This window comes from Ammospiza nelsoni, chromosome 6 (assembly GCF_027579445.1).
Source record: "Ammospiza nelsoni isolate bAmmNel1 chromosome 6, bAmmNel1.pri, whole genome shotgun sequence".
In the NCBI taxonomy this organism is placed as follows: domain Eukaryota; kingdom Metazoa; phylum Chordata; class Aves; order Passeriformes; family Passerellidae; genus Ammospiza; species Ammospiza nelsoni.
The window spans coordinates 8446730-8469841 of NC_080638.1; the positions used below are offsets into that span (position 1 = coordinate 8446730).

Consider the following 23112-nt stretch of genomic DNA (forward strand, 5'->3'; position numbering starts at 1 on the left):
AATCATCCATGGTTCATCAGCGCACTGACTATTCCAGTTCGAAACATACTTGGAAACATTTTGCTATTCTCTACCACCTCTTCATAAATAAGAGTATACCAAAACCACATGAAACACCGATATTCATTCTCTGCTGATTAAAATCAGTAAGATCCACAGTTCTGAAATTCCAGAGTGTTGGGTGGAAACCACTGGGTAACAAATGGTATTTACAAAGTGCTTGCAACACTGTGCCAGTGTAATTGGTACAAAGGGAATTACATAACCAGGCTTTTAGAAAATTAACACACATCTAGCACACAGGCTGGGATTCTGGAGCTGAGCAGAGCCTGGGCTTGCAGCTGGAACCCCAGGACTGGGAAGGAGAGGTTTTGAGGCCAACACTGCACTGTCCATCTCCTGTCCCATGGCACAGCCCCCACAGCAGCACTTGCCCTCACACACAGCATCCCCAGGAACACTGGGTTTGTGTTCTGCTTGATTTCTGCAGAAAACACCATACAAATGAGCTGGGAGTACAGCCCATTTAGAATAAGAGCCTTCTATTTTCAGGTAGACTTTCACACTTCAAAATAAAAAAAAAAAAAAATAGAAAAAAATGAGAATACATACACCCCCTCACCACAGGTGCATGAAAGGTAAAATACTTTTTATGCTCTCTATAAAAATAACTGTCTGCTTGTAATGAAATGTCATATTTCCTACATAATATAGAACAATATAGGTTTATACAGCAATCTTCAGTGAAACATCACTTCATGCTTGAATGATAATGCAATCTCAGCAAAATAAATAAACAAACACAGCTACGACTTTCATATGCCCTTCTATGTGATTATATTTTCTTAATTTGAAATAGTGACTGTCTGGAGGGTTTTTTAAAACATACCAGGGTGTTTCTGAAATTAATCAAGGAAAGAAAGCAAGCATGTTTGCAAGTCCAAGAGACAGAAATCATCTCAGAGCATCAAGTAAAGGCAACTTCCTACCTTCAGCAGAACAAAGGCACAAGACACACCTTTGTCAGAGAGAGCATATGTGTAGCTTGATTTTAATTCTTAAGCTGTGGGTCCAAGGCAGAAGCGCCAAACACAAACCAAAGGTCCAGTCTGCCAGAACAGAAAACAGTAACCATCTAGGTACTGCCTTGTCCCCTCCCTGGCACCATCTCCCCCACCACCAGGGATGCCACTGTAGGGCGATCGAACATAAGTAAACAAAGAAAGTATTAAATGTAATTTACCCCCTAAAGACTTGCAGCTGAGCCAATTATTGAGGATTAGGAGCAGGCCTGATTTTAACAGGCCACAGCTGTAGCCAGTCAGAAGAATGTTATAGAAGAGTGGATTGGTTGGTTGAGGGGAACTGGAGTCAGTTGGTCACTGCAAGGAAGAGTTAGTGCCTGGAGGAGCTGCCTACCAGAAACATCGAGGAGGTACAAAACTCTGGCAATATGGAACCCTGGCACTGACAACATGCCACCTTGCCCTGGCCTGGACGCCCTGTCTCCTGAGAGCCCATTCAGCCCTGCCAAGCCAAAAGGAGCTCCAAGAGGAACCAGCAGCCAGCCAGGGCTGCCCTGCCACAGGGGCTCAGCACCCACAGCACACACCCTGAGCCACACAGAGAGATTTCACCCACATCGGAGCTACTCACAACACTCACCATCAGCACCTTCAAACGAAGCCTCAAATTTAGGGGTGTTTTCACTTTCCCATAAAACCAAAGGAATGGCAATGCTGCTCTGGGGCCAGGCTTTACCTCACTCACACAAACCATTCAGATACTTCAGTGCACACTAACCCTAAATGCCAAATGGAATTAGGCACAACAATGTGAAAAATGCATGTATTTTATGATTGGCTTTTGGCAAATATTACAATGGATATTATATGTGTTGCGTTATAAAGTAATGCTGTATTAACGCTCTTAATTAGTGTGTTAAATATAGTTTTAGGTTATAAAAATTGTTAAAATAGAAACTATGCTATGTAGGATACTTTTTTTAAAGAATGGACTCGCACTGAGATAGCAGCCACAGGACACCTGAATCTTTCAGAGAAACAGAATTTATTGATCCATTATCAGAAGAAATGAACTTCTTCCCACCTCAAAGGCGCTGTCAGGGTTCAGAGGAAGAAGCTGACACTGCCCAAACAGAATCCTGTGTTTGAATGGAATTTATGCATCATGGATGAGGTGTATGAATATGCAACAGGCTGTTGTTTTTAAGGGTTAATCCTCTGCTAATGTGGGTCCATTTTTGGGCTCGTGGTGCCCAGAAAAGGTACCTGGACCGTCTGTAACTCTTTGTCTCTGTTGTCTCATATTGTCCTGATTCAAATTGTCCAAATTATTATTACTCTAATTGTATTACTATTTTTATAACCATTTTATTACTATTAAACTTTTAAAATTCTGAAAACAAGTGAATGGCTGACTTTTCACAATAACTCAGGATCAGCATCAGTCCTTACCCCACCTGATTTAGACCCTCAAGTCACATCTTCGTGTGTGGATTCAACACTCTGTGCATCACCCTCTCTAGCAACTCAAAAGTGAACCTCAGGCTTCTGCCATTTGTAACCCTGAACACATCAGAAGCCCCAGTTAGGAGAAATTCAGAGTTGGCATCAGCTCCATTAATTAAGTGTAATAAAATCACCACCACACAGAAGGAGACAAAATGAGCTGGAGAACGAAAAGGACAATGCTAGGAAAGAAAGCAAAGGTCTTGCCAAGCCTCCTTTGACAGTGACAACAATCCACAGCACAAAGGGAAATACATGACCATTTGGGATGGAATTTTAAGTGATGAGAAATGTGCACCCGTTGTTAAAAGCCGTATCCCAATCCATCTGGGGAATAATTTTTCTTTAATAGATGCTTCCATTAGTGGAAAAATACTAAAATTCAGTTCTGAATCAACTCATTTTCTAAAGCAATAGGTACATTTTATCATTCACTAACCTGCTTGAATACCTTTTACTTCTTGGCAGAGAACATACTGCAGAACACATTGCTTTATTGGGAACTTCAATCATTTTTAAAGCTATTTGCTTCAACATGCTTTCATTAGAACCACTGAACAGTCACTCTGGACAAGCAAGTGGAAATTAATCCTGCAACAGCAGAGAATCCAGATTTAAGCTATACCAATTAAAGAATTGAATATTACCGTTTTTTTGCTTTTACCTTGCTATGGGCAAAACCAAATAAAATGAAAACTGTATTTAAAAAAACAAAACAAACAGAAAATCATGCCGGTGCCCTACTTTTTCTTAAGTCACCAGCTTTACAAAATGAAACCAAGATTAGAAGGATGATCCAAAACTAGCAACACTCAGTGTAGGCAGCTCCTAACAGTTGCTGAGGATGAAAACACACTACAGCATCACAAAAACATTCTTGTTCACTGAAGCAGGTGCTTCACCAAAGCCTCTGAGTCAAGTGGGATCCAGGGCACCAAGCCCCTTCCTGCACACTGGTCTCACAATACAAAAAAAAAAAAAAAAAAAAAAAAAAAAAAAAAAAAAAGAAAAAAAAAAAAAAAAAGGAAGAAAAGAAAAAAAAACACAAAAAACCCACAACACCAACAGTGCAAAACACTAGTGATAAATGCCCATTCCCACTCACTTCCACCCTTCTAAAACCACTCCTCAGTCCACACAAGCCACAAACAGATGCAAAAAGCCCCAGAAAGATGATTACACTAATTATGGGGATCATCTCCAAAAAAGAATCATTTCACTGCCAAGCAGAGAAATGCTCCAGGTACTTGAGCCTGCCTACCTACCAAGGGCAAAATGTAGATGTCTGCAGGTGCCACCAGTCTTTTGGTTTGAGCTATGGGGATAAATTCACAGAAATTTCTCTTGATATGATAAGAAAATAGAAGGCTTCACCTGCCAGGAACCCAAAAGAGAGAGGTCAAAACATCACCCCCTTCTCTGAAAAACTCTGCTACCAGGGAGGACCAAAGAGGGCATGATGTACTCTCATAAGCACGCCTCTGCTTCTGAACATTCTCGCCACCATGAAAAGACACTGTAAATGTTTTTGCCTTGCTAGCTCCACTCAGAGTCAGTAATAAACAGTAGGAAATCATGTTCAACAGCACAGCTTCCTAAATTATGATTATTCATTGTAAATCACTTTTTACGTGTTGCTTCAAACAGTGTTTCTCAAGAATAAGATCCATCTGCAGTGAAATGCTTGGTGATTTTAATATGCAAGCCTCCTACAGAGATGATGTCTCATTTTAATTATTGTTTCGGTTTAATGGGTTTTCATTAAATTAGAGGATGGAGCAATTACCAGGGTGAACAGCTAGTGTCACAAAGGTAAGTTCCCATGACTATACAGCAAAAGCAGTTCCACTAGAGAAGGTGGGAAAACTGTTATTCAATGTAAACTCTGCTTTTGCATCATGCAAAACTACCCCTGGCTATATGTGCTCATTTATTGCTGTCATGTTGATATACATGTTTGTAAACCAGTTTACAAATAGGTATCTCCTAACAAAATTCACCTAGCATTTAAAATTATATGTATCTATAAATAAAAATCCTTTCAGGAAGCCACTGCAAACCCAGCCCTAAAACTCCAGTTGCCAGGAGCAAGAGAATTTTGAGTCACTGAAATCAAACAGAGAATACTTAACAAATCATAGTTTCTCCTCAACCACTAATTTAGCTGATTTAGTGGCTTAGTATCAGACTCTTCACTTCTGGAAAATTGCCTTGACTTGAGCACCAGCTAGAGTGACCACACTCATGCTAATTAAGTAGATGTCAGAGAGTCTTAAGTCCTTTGTTTGCTTTATCGGCGTTTCAAACTGCACCTGGCAGCTGAGTGCTCTGGAAGGAGCAGAGCAGAGCACTCTACAAGAGCTGCAAATGAACATTTGCCAAGAGTGAAGGCAGCCCCCAGTGCTTCTGCACCCCCAGCCTGTGCTGGTGAGGGTGCCCAGGATGAGGAGAGAGATGAGAATCTTGATTCCGTGTTTCAGAACTATTATTATTATTGTTGTTATTGTTATTATTATTATTATACAAATTTATTATATTTTATTTATTTATTATTTATTTATTATTTTATTATGTATATTATATTAAAAGAAAATGATATCTTAAACTATACTAAAGAAAGAGAAAGGAGACATCAGAAGGCTAGAAAAGAATGATAATAAAAAACCTGTGACTGACCACAGTCCTGACACAGCTGGACTGGGATTGGTCATCAAGTAAAACCAATTCACATGGAACCAATCAAAGATGCACCTATTGGTAAACCATCTCCAGACCACCTTCCACAGCCATCAGATAGTTATTGTTTACATTTCTTTTCTGAGGCTTCTCAGCTTCTCAGGAGAAAAGTCCTAGTGAAAGGATTTTCATAAAACACCACAGTGACAGCAGCCAGCCAAAGGTGCCTGACATGGCTGGGCAAGCACAGTGGCAAAGCCTGTATAGAGAAAATGCACATGGGTCTCCTCCCTCCAGGGCTTCCTCCTTGGCTTTTCCACCCACACGGGCAGAAAAAGCAAGGGAAGCTCTGGAAGGAGAGCAAGGGAAGGAGAGCAAGGGAAGCTCTGGAAGGAGAGCAAGGGAAGCTCTGGAAGGAGAGCAAGGGAAGCTCTGGAAGGAGAGCAAGGGAAGCACGGGAAGGAGAGCACGGGAAGCACAGGAAGGAGAGCAAGGGAAGCTCTCCAGCAGCACAAGGAGAAGCACAGCCTGTTCCACTGGAAGCCCAGCTGGTGACTGGCACTGTCACACCCCAAGTGGCTGCCATGGCCCAACATCAGACACCTGCAGGCAGCCAAGGGCCTTGGAGCAGCTTTGCTGCTGCCAGCACCAGCCACCCCTGTGCTGAGGCTACACGTCACCTGTTGCTCAAGGCACCCACTTGAACCTTATTTCAAGTATTTTAAGCAGCTGCTGAGCTCGTCTTCTCAAGTAGGCTCTGTTCCTTCCTCAAGGGATTCATGCTGAAATCAAGACTGTTTACAAATGGTTGATCCCTTAAATTAAACGCTTCGTTGAAATGCTCCAGAAGTTCACTATCACTAAAAGCACATAATCTGCTCTTAAATCATGTGAGTTAATCAAATTACATGTGTTGTCAGTTAATTAGTTCAGGAGTTGCTGATTGTATCAATTTTTCCACTGTTTACCTACATTAGATAAGGTTATCAGGTTACTGTTCCTGTACAGATTGCTCTTTGCCAATCTGGAAAATAACATTTTAACAAAAAGAACGTGGACTTACACCAGCAACCCTGAACAGAGCCAGTGGCAACACTGGGAAAATTCAGGAATCGCCAAGAACCATTCCCAGGGTGCTATCCATTTTGCTGGAGAAATACTGGCCACTCCAGGGACCTATTTCAAGATTATATTAAATACTAATGTCACGCACAAATAATGAGCCACTCAAAAATATGGCTTCATGCAAAAGCAAGCTAAACAATTTTTTCCTCCCCTTCTAGAAAGCATTTTCAAATATGCTTGAAGTCACACAAAAATAATAGAGATTACTTTTTAAAAATGATAATATATACCAAAACTTGACAAAATACATTCTGCTTTGTTTAAAGGAAACTTAAGGTGGTACCAGAAGGTGAGAAGCCCCTAGAACAAAAAATCAGACACAGAAGATAAGTTTTGCAAAAAACTGTTAATTGTAGGTTTGGTCTTATTTCCCCCATTATAACTCCATGTGTGTTTGTAATCCAGAAATAAAATATAAGCTTAATAGAAGAGAGAGACTGATCCACTTACATTTTTGAGCAGTATGTAATAATTCTGATTTCTCATTTAGCACTCTTCTTTCTTCCAGGTAATAATAAATACTAGTCATAATTTATGGCAACAATATTTAGGAAAAAAAAAAAACAAAAGTACTTCTGAAGTGCTTTATGATTCCTAAGTTTACTATGAATTTAACAGATACAGTCAACAAATAACCCATTTCAACAAAATTTTAAGATCCAGCTTCCACAGGAGCAGGAAACAAGCAGAATGCTAAGTTACTCTGACTTTGTTGAAAATCCCAGTCTAACATCAGCAAAGCCATACAGAAATTAGAATTTGCCTCCCTGGTGAAAACCTGCACTCTTAAATGTGTAAATCAAAATAGTACTTGAAATAGTTCATTAAAAGGGAAGTTTCAGCAAAGCAGAAATCTGACTTTGTTTCTTCACTGTGGAGAGAGGTTACACTATCCTAATGCAGCTAACAGACCTGGGTACACCCACACACGGGTTTTAATTTCCAGTCATTTTATCACATGAATAATCCAGCTAAATGCAATGAAATTATCCTTGGAGTTTGAAGCAAGCATTTGCTGGAGTGCTCTCTTGGTTCACAAACTCTCAAAGACTTGACACTCTAAATAGTTTTTTAATTACTTTTAAAGCATAGGTCATGTATTGCTAAAAAGTTATGATTTCAGGGGTTTTTTTTATACTGTATAAATGATTTATACAAGCATTAAACAACACATGTTTCATGAACTAATTCTCCCTTTTGTTTTCTTACCCCAAGGAAAAAAATCACTTCCATGTTATTGCTAAAGCAAATTAAATCCTGGGTGTCTGTTTTATTTATTAACTGCATGATAATAACATGAGGCATAATACATTTGTGAGAGCCCTTCTCTACTGAAGGATAATTTCTGCTGTCAGCCTCTTTATGTTTATATTCAATATTCTAGATGTCTTTGTTTCTTGGAACGTACACAGGCACACATTTATATTTTCTCCCAAAATAAATATGAACACCATTGGTGAAATGTTTCACAACACCCACAACAAAGACCCATAAATAACTAACATACTTAGTCATTCTCCAGGAGTTTTACATGATTTGAGAGATTTCATAATTTCTTTTAAAAAGTCACAATAATAACTGTTTTATCTTTTTACACCATAATTATGATTTGGACCATTGCTTTTCTTATTTCACCCAAGCATACCACAACTCATGAATAAAATATGACAACTTTGATAGCATCCATTGCTGTGGGTTCATCCGTAACAGGAAACGTGATTGGGGTACTAAGAGCTCCCTTTTCTCCATAAGCCTTTGTTTCTGAAAATAAGCTTTTATTTAAATAGATCTGCCTCGTCTCCCTCCCCTTCTGCATTTCTTGCCTTTAGCAGTAACACCAGCAATAATGTTTACTTTTATTTTTAATGATCACATTTTGAAGCGCTTAGGATGGCACGAGGCAAGGTGGGCAGAATATCCCATCTGAAAGCAGCCATTCAAGACATCAGAAAACATTAAAAGCAATGCCAGTACCAGAGAACAAAAAGCTAAAGCAGAGGACATGACTTAAAGATGAGAGAAATATGAGCGAAACTCTTTTTTTTCCTGGCTCCATAATTAGTTACAATGAAGGAAACCTAAATTTCTTCCACCATTTACCAAACAAGATCACTGTAACTAACACTGCAGTGTCCTCCTACCACAGCTTGTCAGTACATTCCTTGAAAAGGAAGGCTGGGATAAAGGCAACACATGAGGCCTCCAAATCATCAGTGTTTATCAAATTATTCTACAAATGTCACGTTTTAAGGCTGTGCTGCTTGGCTTTCCAAACAGCACGATGAGCATCTGTGGAGACCTCCACAGACCACGAAAAATCATGACACATGCACACACAAATCCCACTCCCCTCCCACACATCTTGGCTTTATTTTCCCCAGTCCCCAGGAAGAGGCTTTAAAATTTCAGAATTATTCACAATGAGCTGAAGTACAGAGAGAGAAAGAGAGGCAGATACGAATGTCATCTGTGGCCAGTCCATCTTAGAAGCAACAAGTATTTGAACTCCAAGATCCAGTTTTTATATCTGTTTCTCTCTCTTTATGTTCTGTATATATTTATGTTACATTCCAGTTCGCAAAAGGTTTTTAAAAAATTAAAATAAAGACGTAAAAGAAGGGGGCTACACAATACAGAACTGAGCTTTACAACACAAATTTATCCCCTCTGGGAGTGTCTGTTCCCACAGATGCCAAATGGAAACCTCACAGCTTCAGAGGAGGAGTCACCTGTATGTGCCGGGGAAGACAGGCTCTGAAACAGCCCCTGCAGCTGCAGTGATCCTGTAAAATTCATCCTATTTACAGTACAGGGGACCCTCAGCAAGCTCCACTGTAATTTAAGAAATGTTACCACAAAGGAGGGAGGATGGGGGACAGAAAAACTGCAATGAGAGGCTTTTAAGAAGCAAAACCAATTCTAAGCTGCTGTACTTACTGCTCTAAAATAGGGATTCACAGATCCCTGTCATCAGAACTACAGGACCAACCATGCTATTTTAGCAGATATGCATGTGTAACTAAGGACATCATCCCATGTTGGAGTGGGCATCAGGTACCAAAATCAATTTTTGCCCATTCTATTAAAAAAATAAAAACCTAATGCACTCTGTATCTTTCAATAGGCAAAAAAGGCAAGACAATCACATGATATAACACCACAAAACCAGCACAGTATGACATGAATACTTCATGCCATTGATGTGGTGAAAATGAAAAAATAACAGAAAAAATGTCCCCCCTTGTGTACCATTTATACACCTGCACCACAGGTGGCAGGATTGTTCTAGAATTTGGCATAGGTTGAGGTCTCAAGTAGCAGCTAATCTTTATTCTTGATAGACAGCTCCAAGACAGCAGGATTTTTCATCACAGGAAATGGTCCATTCCTGGCTCCTTCATTAGGTCTGGTTGTATATGCCTTTGTGTACCTCTTTAAGGTACACAGTCTTAAAAAGAAAACCTGTGAAAGTAATTTCAAATAACACTTCTTTTTAGGCAAAAGATGTAGCTGTGTTTAGAAGTAATGTAATCAAGTAGGCCGAATGTAAATATTTTGCTCAGTTATTACCAAGTTTCTACTAAAATTGGTTTAAAATTTAAGATATCACCACCCTTGGGGTCAAAATACACAATAACAGGCTGCTTCGTTTCACTGCCTACAGTAAGAACCCAATTCTTGAGCAGTGCTTTTCCCATCCTCTGCACTTCAAGCAGCTGTAGCTCAGCAGTGCCCTACAAGTGCTCCAGTTGTGCCCTCTCTAAATGCAGCATCTGTCCAGCAGCCCAGAGCTGAATATGAGGTGCAGGATTCCTCACCCAGGAGCACTCAGGGACTGGCCCCAAGGCAGCACAACCCAGGTGCCAGCTTCCCACAGCTCTGACCAGCACCTGGGCCCACCTGACAAGATGCTACAGAATATTCTCACTCCACTTTAATGCTTGTTTAATAAACAAGGAGCTAATTACAGGACGGTACGACTGAAGAGTATCCATATGCCAAAAATCTTTGCATGAAAAAGACAGTTTTTGTCGTGTTCTTATTTTGATGAGGATACAAGAAACTCAAACTGTTAGTCCTGCTTTTATCTGAGTTACTTTCACTGTAAGCACCACATGGTGTACAACACCCTTCCCAGCAGTATCAGAAACTAATTTCTGCATCCCCTCTCAGCCCATTAAAGAGTAAAGAGCTTTTCTTCCTTTTCTGCTTATCTTCATGACAGGACTTTGTCAACAGGTTGCCAGAAGCATTCAAGGCTTTTAGCACACTACAGAAGTACTTATCCCACCTCCCCTCTGCACTTTCCATCGTGGCAAATGAAGATAGATAAGCAGCACAATTATTGTCTCCCAGGAAAGCAAACATAACTGTCAAGGACAGAGGCAATATGTGCTCAGAACTCTCTCTAATCATGACAGACATGATGGGAAATCCAAAAAATGTCAAGGAACAGAAGGCAGCATGACAGCATTCAGGATGGGGAGGGGAAAAAAGGTAAAAGTAGAAATTGGTCACTGTTGTTTAATGTGACTAGGTTTCTATTTTAGTCTACACTTGCTTGGAAGCAGGGGGCAGGGGTGTTTTAAACAAGAGAACACTGAAGGAGAAACTCTGAAATTATTCACAAGCTATACCTTCATATCAGTATGTTGGATAGATTTCACACCTAGACAAGGGTAAAGCAGCAATTCTGTAATGCCCAGGAGAGAGGGGGACTCTCAGAAGGGACAGCCAAGAGGAACAGCCCAAATAAAGCAGCACAGAATGCTACCACACCTGAATGTTACCAAGGATGAGGCAAGAGGCTGATCCACACCTCAAGGTGTTTTTACTGACAAATAAAAAGGTTTTCTATCTGATGGCAGCTGCCTCTCCCTCATGAACTCATGACCCTTGCACTCTGTTGGAAAGGAATTATTATTATATTTGGAACTCATGACCCTTGCACTGTTGGAAAGGAATGTCTGGCGTATTTTGGGGTTTTTTTCACCAGGTATTGCCCACCATCACTTGAAGCCTAGGACAGGCAACATGGGGTAAAACCCCAAATTTACCCACCCCTATAGGAAGCAGAGCAGGGCTACACAGTGGCACATCAATGGCAAAATACCTCACTCTGACCTTTAAAAAGTGAAATAAAAGCTCACAGGTTCAAGAAGCTTGCAGGGTTTCCACAGAAATAAAGCTCTGGTGAGCTGCAGGACAGCTCTGTGAGGGGACACACTGCTGGTTCTGGCCTGCCCCATGCCCAGGCCAGCAGCACCTCAGGCAAAATGCATTTTAAAAGGGAAAAATAAAATCTCATCCAGCTGGAGGGGGGCAGTTGCACAGACATAAACCCAAGTGACAGTGGGCAATACCTGGTGGAAAAAAAAAATTAATAAAAATAGCCATTCCTTTCCAACAGTGCAAGGGTCATGAGCTGCTTTGCCAAGTGTCCCAAAGCAGGTGAAGGAGGGGGCTGCCCAAGAACCCTGGTGTTCCCACCAGAGGGGATGTTTGGATACACCATCATGGGAAAGATACCAGAGCTGCTCTCTCCCATGACACCTGAAGGCAGAACTAAGATTTCCAGCCACCATGCTGTGCCTTCGTAATTTTTCTGCTGCTGTGAGGTTTCTGCTCTGTAAAAACAATACTACTGATATTTAATATTTGCTATAAAGGTAGCAGAGGAGATCCCACAAAAAGCAATGACTCTTGTCTCATTATCTCACGTAAAGAGGGACTGACGCCCCAATTCCAAAATTAAAGTTTATCTCTCCTGCTCACTGGGGCAGGTGGTGGGAGGTCTGCAGTAAGAGCAATGACATGTTTCCTCCCCAAGCTGCTCTCTGCTCCCTCTCACCCAGCCCCTGGCTCTGTTCTGAGCTCTGCAGCTCACACACCTTGCACATCACGCTGCCACAACAGAGTTTAACACTTGGAGAGCATTAAAACCTTGGCCATGGCACCCAGGCTGAGGGTGAGAAGCTCAGCACTGTGTCCGTGTTCACAGGGGTCCCAGGATGAGGGAAGAGATGAGGATCTGACTCCATGTTTCAGAAGGCTGATTTATTATTTTATGATATCTATTACATTAAAACTATTCTAAAAGAATAGAAGAAAGGATTTCATCAGAAGGCTGGCTAAGCTAAGAACAGAAAGGAAGAAAATAACAAAGGCTCGTGTCTCGGACAGAGTCCGAGCCAGTGATTGGCCATTAATTAGAAACAACCACATGAGACCAATCACAGATGCACCTGTTGCATTCCACAGCAGCAGATAACCATTGTTTACATTGTGTTTCTGAGGCCTCTCAGCTTCTCAGGAGACAAAATCCTAAGGAAAGGATTTTCCATAAAAGATGTCTGTGACACAGCACCAATGGACAAAGGCAGCAGCCATAACCTGGCCCTGGAATTCAGTGAGCACAGCTCAGTGCTGAGCTGCTGCCCCAAACAGATTGCCAGGGCACAAGAAGCATTTCCTGAACACTGTCCCACCAGAGGCAGAGGTATTTTGTTCCTGATTAAAAGGGGTGTGTGCTTATCCCATTCCCCCTCTATACTCCTGATCACAAGATCAGTTTAGGCAGTTGTTCTTATCCACCAGCCTAAAACATGGCAAAGTTGGCCAGCATTCAAACCTCTTCTAGTTCAGCACTGCAAAACCTGACTGAAATTCCTGAAGTAGAATCTGGAAACACTTCTACTCTCTAAGTGAGGAATTAGTCTAAAAAAAGCCAGGATTTGTGAAACACTGAAGGAAAACACCAACAGAGAGGAGTGCACTTCTTCTGGAAGCTCAAGGGTCTCCTGGGACTCACCTCCACCCGCCTTGGAAGTGCAGCTTTGATCTCTCTTTTGGCCTGAAGCAGGACACTCCTTTTTTCCCAGGAACTCAATGAGTTTCACTCTTTTTCTCACAAAAACATTGCCTTTCTCTACGCTGTAAGACACTTGTTATTCTTTCACCTTTGCTGTAGGAGCCACGAGTGTACAGAAAAGCACTCAGCAGTGTCTGCTACAAGGTGGGAATAAGGAGCATGACTGAACCCTGCTGCAGCAGCTCCAGGCCAGGTGTTTCTCTTACATCCAGTGCCTGTGTAACACAAGGCAAGAAATGGCCAAGAACACAGCACTGCACATCTCCAGACTTTGAAGTGTACTCAGTGGTTTCTTTTGCTAAACATAGCACACGTAGTAAAAAGACCATTCCTAATTTAAAAGCTAAGTTGAAAAATAGTGCCAGATTGCCAGTAAAGGAAACAGCAAAGCCTTAATAAACTTTCAGGGCTGGGGGAGAACTGTTTCGTAAATAAAGGTTTTAAGTCTCTGTTAAATCCAAAGAGATGTTGCAGGAATAATTAAAAAGAAATAGGCATAGCTGACAGGTTATAAAAGGAATAAAATCTTATTTCCACAACACAAACTAAGCATGGAACTAAAGTCAGACTGGTTAAAGTAATCACATCTTAAACAGCCAGGCTAAAGACTGCTCTCAGTCTACCTAGAAACAGGATGACCAGTTTTGCCTTATTTTTGCCTCCTTGTGCCCCAGTTATCATCAGAGCTTTCCTGTGCCACTGAATTCAAGATCCTGGTAAGCCAGTCAGGACAAGCCCTGTTCTCTGCTATCTGAAACAGAGAACAGGACTGAGCCCCAGCAAGGAAGCTCAGGGTTCCTTAATGCACTATTTACAATATTTATTATTTGCATTAATTGTATTATCTGCAGTTTACAGTATAATCCTGTTCTGATCCTGTTCATTTCTCATGCCTGTAAGACACCATTTGTAGATGTCTCTCATTCCATGTTTGTCAGATGTCATTGTAAGGCACGTTATTGGGTGAAAAGTTTCTATTTTCAGTATATTTCTTTGAGGCAGGTTTTCTACCCAGCCCCACAACCATTTCCTTAACTCCCCTGGCCTCCTAGCTGAAGATGTGGGTCAGACATCAGAGTCTTGGGTGCCCCATTCCCCAAAAGCACCCATCAAGAATCTCCACTCACCCTCCTGTGCCCTTTCATGCTAGAGCAAATCATCTGCCCACAAAGACACCCTCTCCCATGTTTGTGTGTGAAAGTTAATAAAAAACAAATAATTAAGACACCAGAATGTTATGGATCTTAAGAATCAGACTGTTTGCAGAATTGCAATTATGAGTTATACATTTCCTCTAATGCACATTGTCAGCACTTACACTGCTCTGGTTTTTTACTTCCTCATCCCCCTTTCACAGAGAATGGAACTGAAAAATTCAAATAATGGAACTGATCAATCAAAAATCCAGCTGAAATACTCTAACAATCAAAGCCCATGCCCAGCAGGACAACTCAGATGACTACACTTAATTATAGGTTTCTATGCTTTTCTGAATTAGGAACAGATTTGCTTGCCAAAGGCAACCCACATCTCTCAATTGCCACTTTGGTTCTACCACGCTGTCACACAATTTGCAACAGAGCTGGATTTGTTTCTTAGCCTATAAATCTGTTTCACCCAGAAATCTGAGGTTTGGCTGTTCATACCAATATTATTAAAAAATCAGAATACTCCACCAGCTTTACTAGGACGGTCTGTGACTGAAATCACCAACTCTTCAAAGAAAATCCTTTCTGCATCTTCTCTAGGGTAAATTAAATCATGACACCACTCCCCAAAAACTCTGTAACAAACAGTATGTCATTTACCATAAGAGAGCTATCACTGATGAAAAGTCAAATTAAAAATAATATTTTCCCCTTTTTTTGTGTATACCTTCATATCACTCCCCTTTTTCATTTCAAGAATGCTCAAAACTTACAGAGCTTTCTCTTTCAAACAGTTTAATTCACAGAAAAAGAACTGCTTAGGAGAATATTCCACATTTTCCTGGACTTACCCTGGACACAAAACTGTCTGGATTGGGGAAAAAAATTACCATTTCTCTACCTCCAAGATGCAAACTTGCTGGAACACACAGAAGAACACCCTCAGTTTGAACACCTCCAGTATAGCCATTTTAGCAAATTCATCTCACAAGACAGAAGATATTCCACAGAGAGCTTTTCTGTAAGCTCAGAGCCCCCATACATGCTGTCAAGGGTGGCAGGCAGAACTGCCACTGTGAAAATGTGGTGAGGACTGAGCAGAGCTGTGCTGAAGCACCACCTGGAACAGCTGCTCCAAGAGGATAGAGTCCTTTTGAAACTCAGTGCTAACTTCCAGGCCTTCTCTCCTCTGGGAGTGTCATGTTTGTGAAAAATGCATGTATTTTATGATTGGCTTTCGGCAAATATTGAAATGAATATTATATGTGTTGTGTTAGGAAGTAATGCTGTGTTAATTCTCTTAAGTACTGTGGTAAATATAGTTTTAGGTAATAAAAATTGTTAAACTAGAAACTATGCTATGTAGGATACTTTTTTAAAGAAAGGAGTCACACTGAGACAGCAGCCACAGGACACCTGAATCTTTCAGAGAAACAGAATTTATTGCTCCCTTATCAGGAGAAACGAACTTCTTCCCGCCTCGAAGGCACTGTCAGGATTCAGGGGAAGAAGCTGGCACTGCCCAGACAGAATCCTGTGTTTGAATGGAATCTATGCATCGTGTATGAGGTGTATGAATATGCAACAGGCTGTTGCTGTTAAGGGTTAATCCTCTGCTAACGTGGGTCCTTTTTTGGGCTCATGCTGCCCAGAAAAAGGTACCCAGACTGTCCATAACTCTTTGTTTTTATTGTCTCATATTGTCCTAATTCAAATTGTCCAAATTATTATTACTCTAATTATATTACTATTTTTATAACCATTTTATTACTATTAAACTTTTAAAATTCTAAAGACAAGCAATTGGTGTTTTTCACAATGTTGGACCAGGGTTTTTTGTGGATCTCTGTGGAATAAAGTATTACTTCTATTTTAGACATAGCAGTCTCCCATACACTCCAAGTTCTATCCTGGTTTTACTGTATGACAAGATAAAACTCAAAGTTGAGTGAGTTTCTCCTGGTTGCAGCCAAAGGACATGGCCCACAGCCAGGCTGTAGCTGTAAAGTCACCTCTGCTAGTAAAAGGGAATCCCTACAGCTGCCAACACACTGCTGACATTTAACAAGTCACAGATAGGAACAAGGAGGGAAGAAGACAACAGGGCAGCTCCAGATCTCATCCCAACTGACAGCAAAGGCCTCCAGTGTTCCCATGACCCAAGGGCTGATGAGCTTTGCTGAAGGCAGCAATTTTCCTGAGCCACCTTCCACAAGTTTCACACTAGAGGCTCTACTCAAGCAGAGGGCTATTCCTGTGTGCATTAGCAAAAAGCATTTCTGCTCCAGGAATTAAAAAAAGCTTTATGAACCTAACTACAGTCTTCAAACTATTTATTAATTTCATAGTGTGAATGTTTGTTTATTGCTTCCCATGAGCATCTATCCTTCAGCTCATCCATTCATATGGATTTTCTAAATTCCACCTTTCTTATACCAGTCTTAAGTTCTCAAACTACAGAGGGAGAAAAGAACAGAATATCCAAAACATCTTCACCATTAACCTTTCAAAGCTACTTTCAGTATCAGTGGTCTCAATCCAAATCCTGACAAACACATCTCAGACTTCTTCCCTACAGCTCTGACCCCCAGTCTGTGAAAACTCACCACAACCCACATTGCAACTCATCAGTGTGGTTGCAATTAGCTGTGTGGAACAGCAATTGGAATTATTAACATATTTAGGCCACTGAAGTCCTTAGAGGATTGACTATAATGTATTATTTGTCCATAATACACAAATCTGGACTCAGGGTATCAAGAGAAAAAAAACTGATATCTTTAAATGAAAAGAATCAATGCTGCTCTTCTGGACACTAATTTGGGAATCAGTGAAAATTAAGCTACTTGTTGTATCATAAAAGACAGAAGACAAATCCTGAGGTGGTCTCCAGAAGCAGCTCTGCTCTGACACCTGAACTGGCTTTGGCCAGATAAAGAATGAACCAAGATTGCAGACCCACTTCCCTTGTTATTTACAGCAGAGTCAGCCAGCACTGCAGATCCAGAACTGAATGAGATCATAATCATCTGCCTCTAAAAACAGCTACAGAAGACAGATAAGAAAAAGGGTCTTCAACATTGACTAAACCAATTAAAAAAAAAAAAAAAAAACCAAAAAAACAGGAAGTCTTCACAATAAAAATGTTTCCAATAGTGCTTTAACTCACATGTTAATCTCAAGTCATATAAATGTCTTTCCTGCCTAATTAGCACATGGTAGCAACTCAGTGCTTCCACCCCCAGGACACTGTCCCTTAATCTAGACCTTATCTAAATACATTGTAAAACTACATCCAGAATCTCATTCAGTAAAAATACAAAAAAAGAACAACATAATTTTCAAACACTTCACAAACTTTATGTTAGAATACTTAATGAAGGGGGGAAAAAACACAAAGTGACTTATCTTGCCCTTGATACTTAAATACAGAATTTGGCCCCCTTAGCAGTTTTCACAAAGTTGATGAAAGGTTTGTTACATTACCAATCAGTGTTGACACATGAAATGCCTTCTCATAGTTACACAGCTTTAGCTGTGTGTCTCTCTGCATGTATAAGATCACAGAGAAAAAAATCCCACAAGCCCATCCACTGGAACCACTCTGACATATTTAGTGAGAAATAAGTATCAGGGAATATTGAAAACATACCCAAAATTCCCTTGCAACTACCTGACAGCACACACACAAAAAATAGCGTCTGTATTTCAAGAACTAATTCCAAGAAACAGACATAAAAGAAAGCAATAGTTAGGTAAGACCACCATTACAGGGAACCCCTTAAGCATCAAAGCTCTCCTGAGCTCATGCAGACTGAGGCAAGATAAGAAAGCTGAGGATATTTCTCTCACCTTGGAATAAGAAGGCTTTGCTGGCATTGTGCAGTCCTGACACTTGTGTTACCCCCAGGGTTGTATTCACCAGATCCAGCTCTGTGATGATATCAATTTGTAAGTCAGGATCCATTCCAAATCCTACAGCTGTTGGAGACAGAGAGAGTTAGATCAATTTTTATTTCAAATCAGGTAATGGAAAGAACAGAGAAGAATATCTAGCACAGACATTTCTAGTTCCTTCCCACTCACACACTGTACACAGTAATTACTTATAAGACAGTAACTGAGAGGCAGCAAAGAGAAGATATTCTATTCCAAGTCTTTCAATTAAGCTATTTCCTTCTCAGAGATTTTACTGTGCACATTAAAACGTTCTAGAACTGATACATTTATCCAGTATCTTCAAAAGGTTCAAGAGTAATAAATAAAGACAAGCATAACCACCTAGGCCAAACCATGAGAGAGATTTGCAGCATTCATCTGTTAGCTACATTATTTCCAGGGAGATGTAAGGGCTGAAAACTCCTCTCACATTTCCTACCTGGCTGTGACCAACTGAGCAGGCCCACAGCTCATCACATAAACCTAATCCATATTCCCAAGTGGACCAAAGGAGCATGGAGCAGATGTGGCAGCAGGGCAAAGAGCACCCTCCTGTAGGCTAAGAGCCTTGGGTAGTAAAAGGGAATCCAGGTATTCGATTCCCTTTTTGTTTGATACTCAAACACCAAGGTATTTGACACTGCCTCTGCTGCTGCCAAAGCCCACATCCACTCACTCCAGCCAGCTGCACCTCTGGGCTGCAGGAGCACCTGTTGGGAAAGCAGAAATCTAAACCTGACATTCATAAAAGGCTTATGCCCAGGAAAAGCCTGGGTACCCTCAATCTACTAGGGACCTGATGGGATTGACATAAAAGACACAGACTCCAAAAGTTTGAAAATGCTGCGTTGAGGAGTACAGGGCAGTTTGATGGTCAGTACACCAAATTCCCCAGTGTTTCTCTCAACAACAGTAAGAGTGATGTGAGATCTGTGCCTGACACACAGGTCAAATAGCTCATGTGGAATCCAAACACTTTATTAATTACATTTTTCACTAAAAAAGCCTGGGTGCCCTCAATCTACCAGAGACCTGATGGGATTGACATAAAAGACATAGATTCCAAAAGTCTGAAAATGCTGTGTTGAGGAGTGCAGGGCAGTTTGATGGTTAGCACACCAAATTCATCAAAAAACAGCTCATTTTTTTAGGGATGGGAAGAGAGCAGCCTGCCCTCAGTGTTTCTCTCAACACAGCAGTGAGAGTGACGTGAGATCTGTGCCTGAGACACAGGTCAAATAGCTTGTGTGGAATCCAAACACTTTCCTAATTACATTTTTCACTAACATCATTAGTAACAAGTCCAAGAATGAAATCCTGACACAGCTGAAGTCAATGCTAAAAGTCCCATTGACTTCCATGGAGCAAGGACATTACCTGTAAAGCACGTCCAGATTGATTTCCACTAAGTAGACTTCACATTCAGGCCTAAATTGATTGATTTGTTATTCCAGGACTACACTTCTGGATCATTTAAGCAGCAAGTACTCTAGTTTGATTCTTTGAAAGGCTCTGAGAAATTACTGAGGTGTACAGAATGAACAAGAAGTTACATATACTACTCATAAATCTTCTGTACTCCAGAACTTTCTCTTTTCCTCAAGGATGAAAAGTTGATGGAATAACTTGTTGTGCTAACATAGAGGATTCTACTCCACAAGGGACTGAGTACTAAAAAATACTGAAAATACAGCTTTAGGAGGTCTCTAGCAACCTTACTCTACAAGGAAAATTAAGATCTAGAGGCATCGGATGGAACTGAAGCTCCAAGAGTGCTGACACATCCACACACCCAGTGCTTACATAAGGATATGGGGATAAACACATTTTTGTAGAAAATTGGAATTGGGAGAATATTAGAGAACCCAGATAAACTTCTCCAAAGGTAAAAACTTCCCAGATAATCAGCAACATCATCGGGCTTTTTGTACTGTCTTTCACTTTCAGCACAGGCACTGAATGACCGCAACTGACAACATCCACACTGGTGACTACAAACACCTCCCTCTCCTGGAATAAAGACCAGAACCAAAACAAGAAAGCACTTATTATTCTTCCAACGTTTTCATTCAGCAGAAAAGCAGCACAATGTAAATTGTGTGAATTTACCTAGCAGCAAAGACAAGTGTTGGCTGTCCCTATGAGAAACAGAGTATGCTGTCCCTCATTAGGAAGGGCTTACATCTATTCAGATCAGCAATAATCTACTGATATGAAGGGAGGTCAAGTAGGTACTAAAACTTGCTCAACAGAAAGGACAAACTGTTCAGTAAGACAAATCTCAAACCCATTAAAGTAAGTGAAAGCTCTGTCACAGCCATCAACAGGGTGGGGACAGAAACCACAGCGAGCAAGTATAGGCACTCCCATAAATCACAGCAGCTCCACTGCTCTATTAAAGCTGTTTATTCCACCCTGAATACCCAAGGCTCAACAAGTATACATCACTGTAGCTCCACAGGCTTCGATTTATGCCGGCAAAGGGTCCTGTGTGACAGCTTCAGTGTGTTCTCTTCCAGCTTTTAAAATACTTCTGAAAACAGAGACCGTTTCTTATGTCACAGTAACTATTTAGCAAGAGCCTACACTGCTTTAAATACCTAGTCATTTTCCTGAGCTGGGTCTTCAAACGGCAGCAGGCACTCAAATGCCGAGTTAATAATTAATAAACAACAAATCAGCAGCTTCAGTATGATAACCAAGTCTTCCTTTTCCCCTGTGGTCTCCCCCAGTCTATCAGAAAGATACCACATGCATATCAACAACACTTGCATCTAGTATTTCATGCTGTCTCTCTCCAGTGGAACAAGTAGCTGGAAATGCCATCTCTTTCTGAAGTCAAAATTAAGCATGAAGCAGTCTGCTCTCGCTGGAGAGCTGTGCAATGCCTGGGCCCGATTCTGGATGATGTTGGTTTCAATTCCTATTTAAAGTAATTGGGCCATTCCCCTTAAATCAGTGGCTTACACAAGCAACAGTCCAAATGCTTCAGGCAGGTGGGCGGGAGCAGAAATCATCTCAGGACTTGGTGGATTCTGCCCAATGTGAACTGAAGGCACTACAGTAGATTAGAGGATTAAGCCATATAATTATGAATGATGTCACCAGGAAATCCCTAAAAGAAATTAATTCTGCCTTACAGCTCTGACAGCTTTTATTCTCTGCTTCTGCCTTTATCACTTACACCCAAGCACCAGCAATCATGCCATGCTCCATCTAGCTAATGTGCAGCCATGCAACACGTACAGCACATTTATAACAGCCTCGACAAGTGTAACGTGCTGTTTGGGGATGGGAAAACTTTTACTTAAAGCACGCTCAACACAACCAAGCCATTTGCACGTACCCACGTGAAACCAGTAAAATAGTAAAGAAGAGTCTCTAGAACAGGCATTTTGCTCTCTCCTCTCACAACTTCGATGGCAATTGTTGCACACACAGAACTTTCCAAGTAGCAGAGTTTTGGGTCCTGCTGACCATTTAAAATCTCGGTATGCACTAGCAGGGGTAACACCACTGTGAAAGGGACAGGTACTATTTTTTTCCAACTATTTTTATGCCGCATCTCTCTGTAGATTTTGATGAGGTTATAATTACTATAAGAATTCAATTACAAAACATTAATTCCTTCGCATTTTGATAATTGTGCCGGGCGGTTTCCCTGAGAACAGCTAGAAAGGAGAAAGGAGAAACGTGTCCCTCAGCAGCTCCAGCCGAGGAGGAGCGCTGCCCGGGGACCAAGAACAAAGCCTTCGCAAGGAACAAGAAGCGCTACTTGGGTCGCGCAAGGCTGGAGAGACAGCGGAGCCGGCTGGAATAACGCGCTGCCAGCCGCATCACGCCCATAGCGCCGCGCCCCGCGCCCGGCACCGCGGGCAGCACCGCGGGCAGCGCCGCCGGGACACGGACACGGACACGGCCCCGGACCCTCGCCGGCCGCCGCTCCGCTCCCGGTCCCCGCGGGGCTCAGCCCGCTCGCCGCTCTCGCAAAACTTTCCCACGCCCGCCCCGGTCCCCGCGGAGCGCCCGCCCCACCGAGCCCCACAGCGAGAGCCCGGCTGCGCCCCACAGAACCCGGCTGCGCCCCGCGGAGCCCCACAGCGCCCGGCTGCGCCCCACAGAGCCCGGCTGCGCCCCGCGGAGCCCCACAGAGCCCGGCTGCGCCCCGCGGAGCCCCGAGCCCTGCCCGGCCCCTCACGGCCGGGGCGGCTCCCGCTGCCACCGCCGTCGCCGCCTCCCCGTAAAGTTTCCGCCCGCCACCGGCGCGCCCCGGGCGGCGGCCCCGGCCCTCGCTCCCCAGGGAGGCGGCTGGGGCGGACCGCAGCCCCGCCACGGAGCCCGGCCCCTCACCTGCCCCGGCGGCGGCCGCACACGCCCAGAGGAGCAAGAGGAGACCCATCGGCGCGGCGCGGGCGGCGGCGCCCGCTCCCTCGCTCGCTCTCTCCCTCCCCGGCCGCCGGCAGCTGCTGCGGAGCCGCACCGAGCCCAGCGGAGCCGAGCGCAGCCTCCGACGCGCGGAGCGGCTCCGGCAGGAGGCGGCGGCGGCTCCGCCCGCTGCCCAGGCGCGGCCCCGACGCCCCCGCAGCGGGGGCTCCCCGCCCGCCCCCCGCCGTGACGCGCACCGGCCCCCCCGGGCCTCGCCAGCGCCGCCGCCCGGCCACGGCTGCGCTCCGAGTGGAGCGGCCCCGCCGGGAGCCCCGCACTGCGCACCGGGCCCGGTCCCACAACGGGAACCCCTGGGGCTGGGAGCCCCGCTCTGCAAACCGGGCCCGGTCCCATAACGGGAACCCCCCGGGCCGGGAGCCCCGCACTGCAAACCGGG

At 42.8% G+C, this 23112-nt stretch overlaps 1 protein-coding gene across 2 annotated transcripts in view; it reads right to left on the minus strand.

The window, feature by feature from the left end:
- The window catches only part of NELL1 (neural EGFL like 1), a 278091-nt gene extending 255322 nt beyond the window's left edge, over positions 1-22769 (minus strand). For both annotated transcript variants that reach the window (XM_059474163.1, XM_059474162.1), the window contains exons 1-2: positions 22641-22769; positions 18204-18332 (exon numbers count right to left, since the gene is read on the minus strand). In XM_059474163.1, coding sequence (XP_059330146.1) covers positions 18204-18332; positions 22641-22689 — 178 coding nt within the window. In that variant the 5' untranslated portion in view covers positions 22690-22769. The remainder of the gene's footprint in view (positions 1-18203; positions 18333-22640) is intronic.
- Positions 22770-23112: the final 343 nt, after the last annotated feature.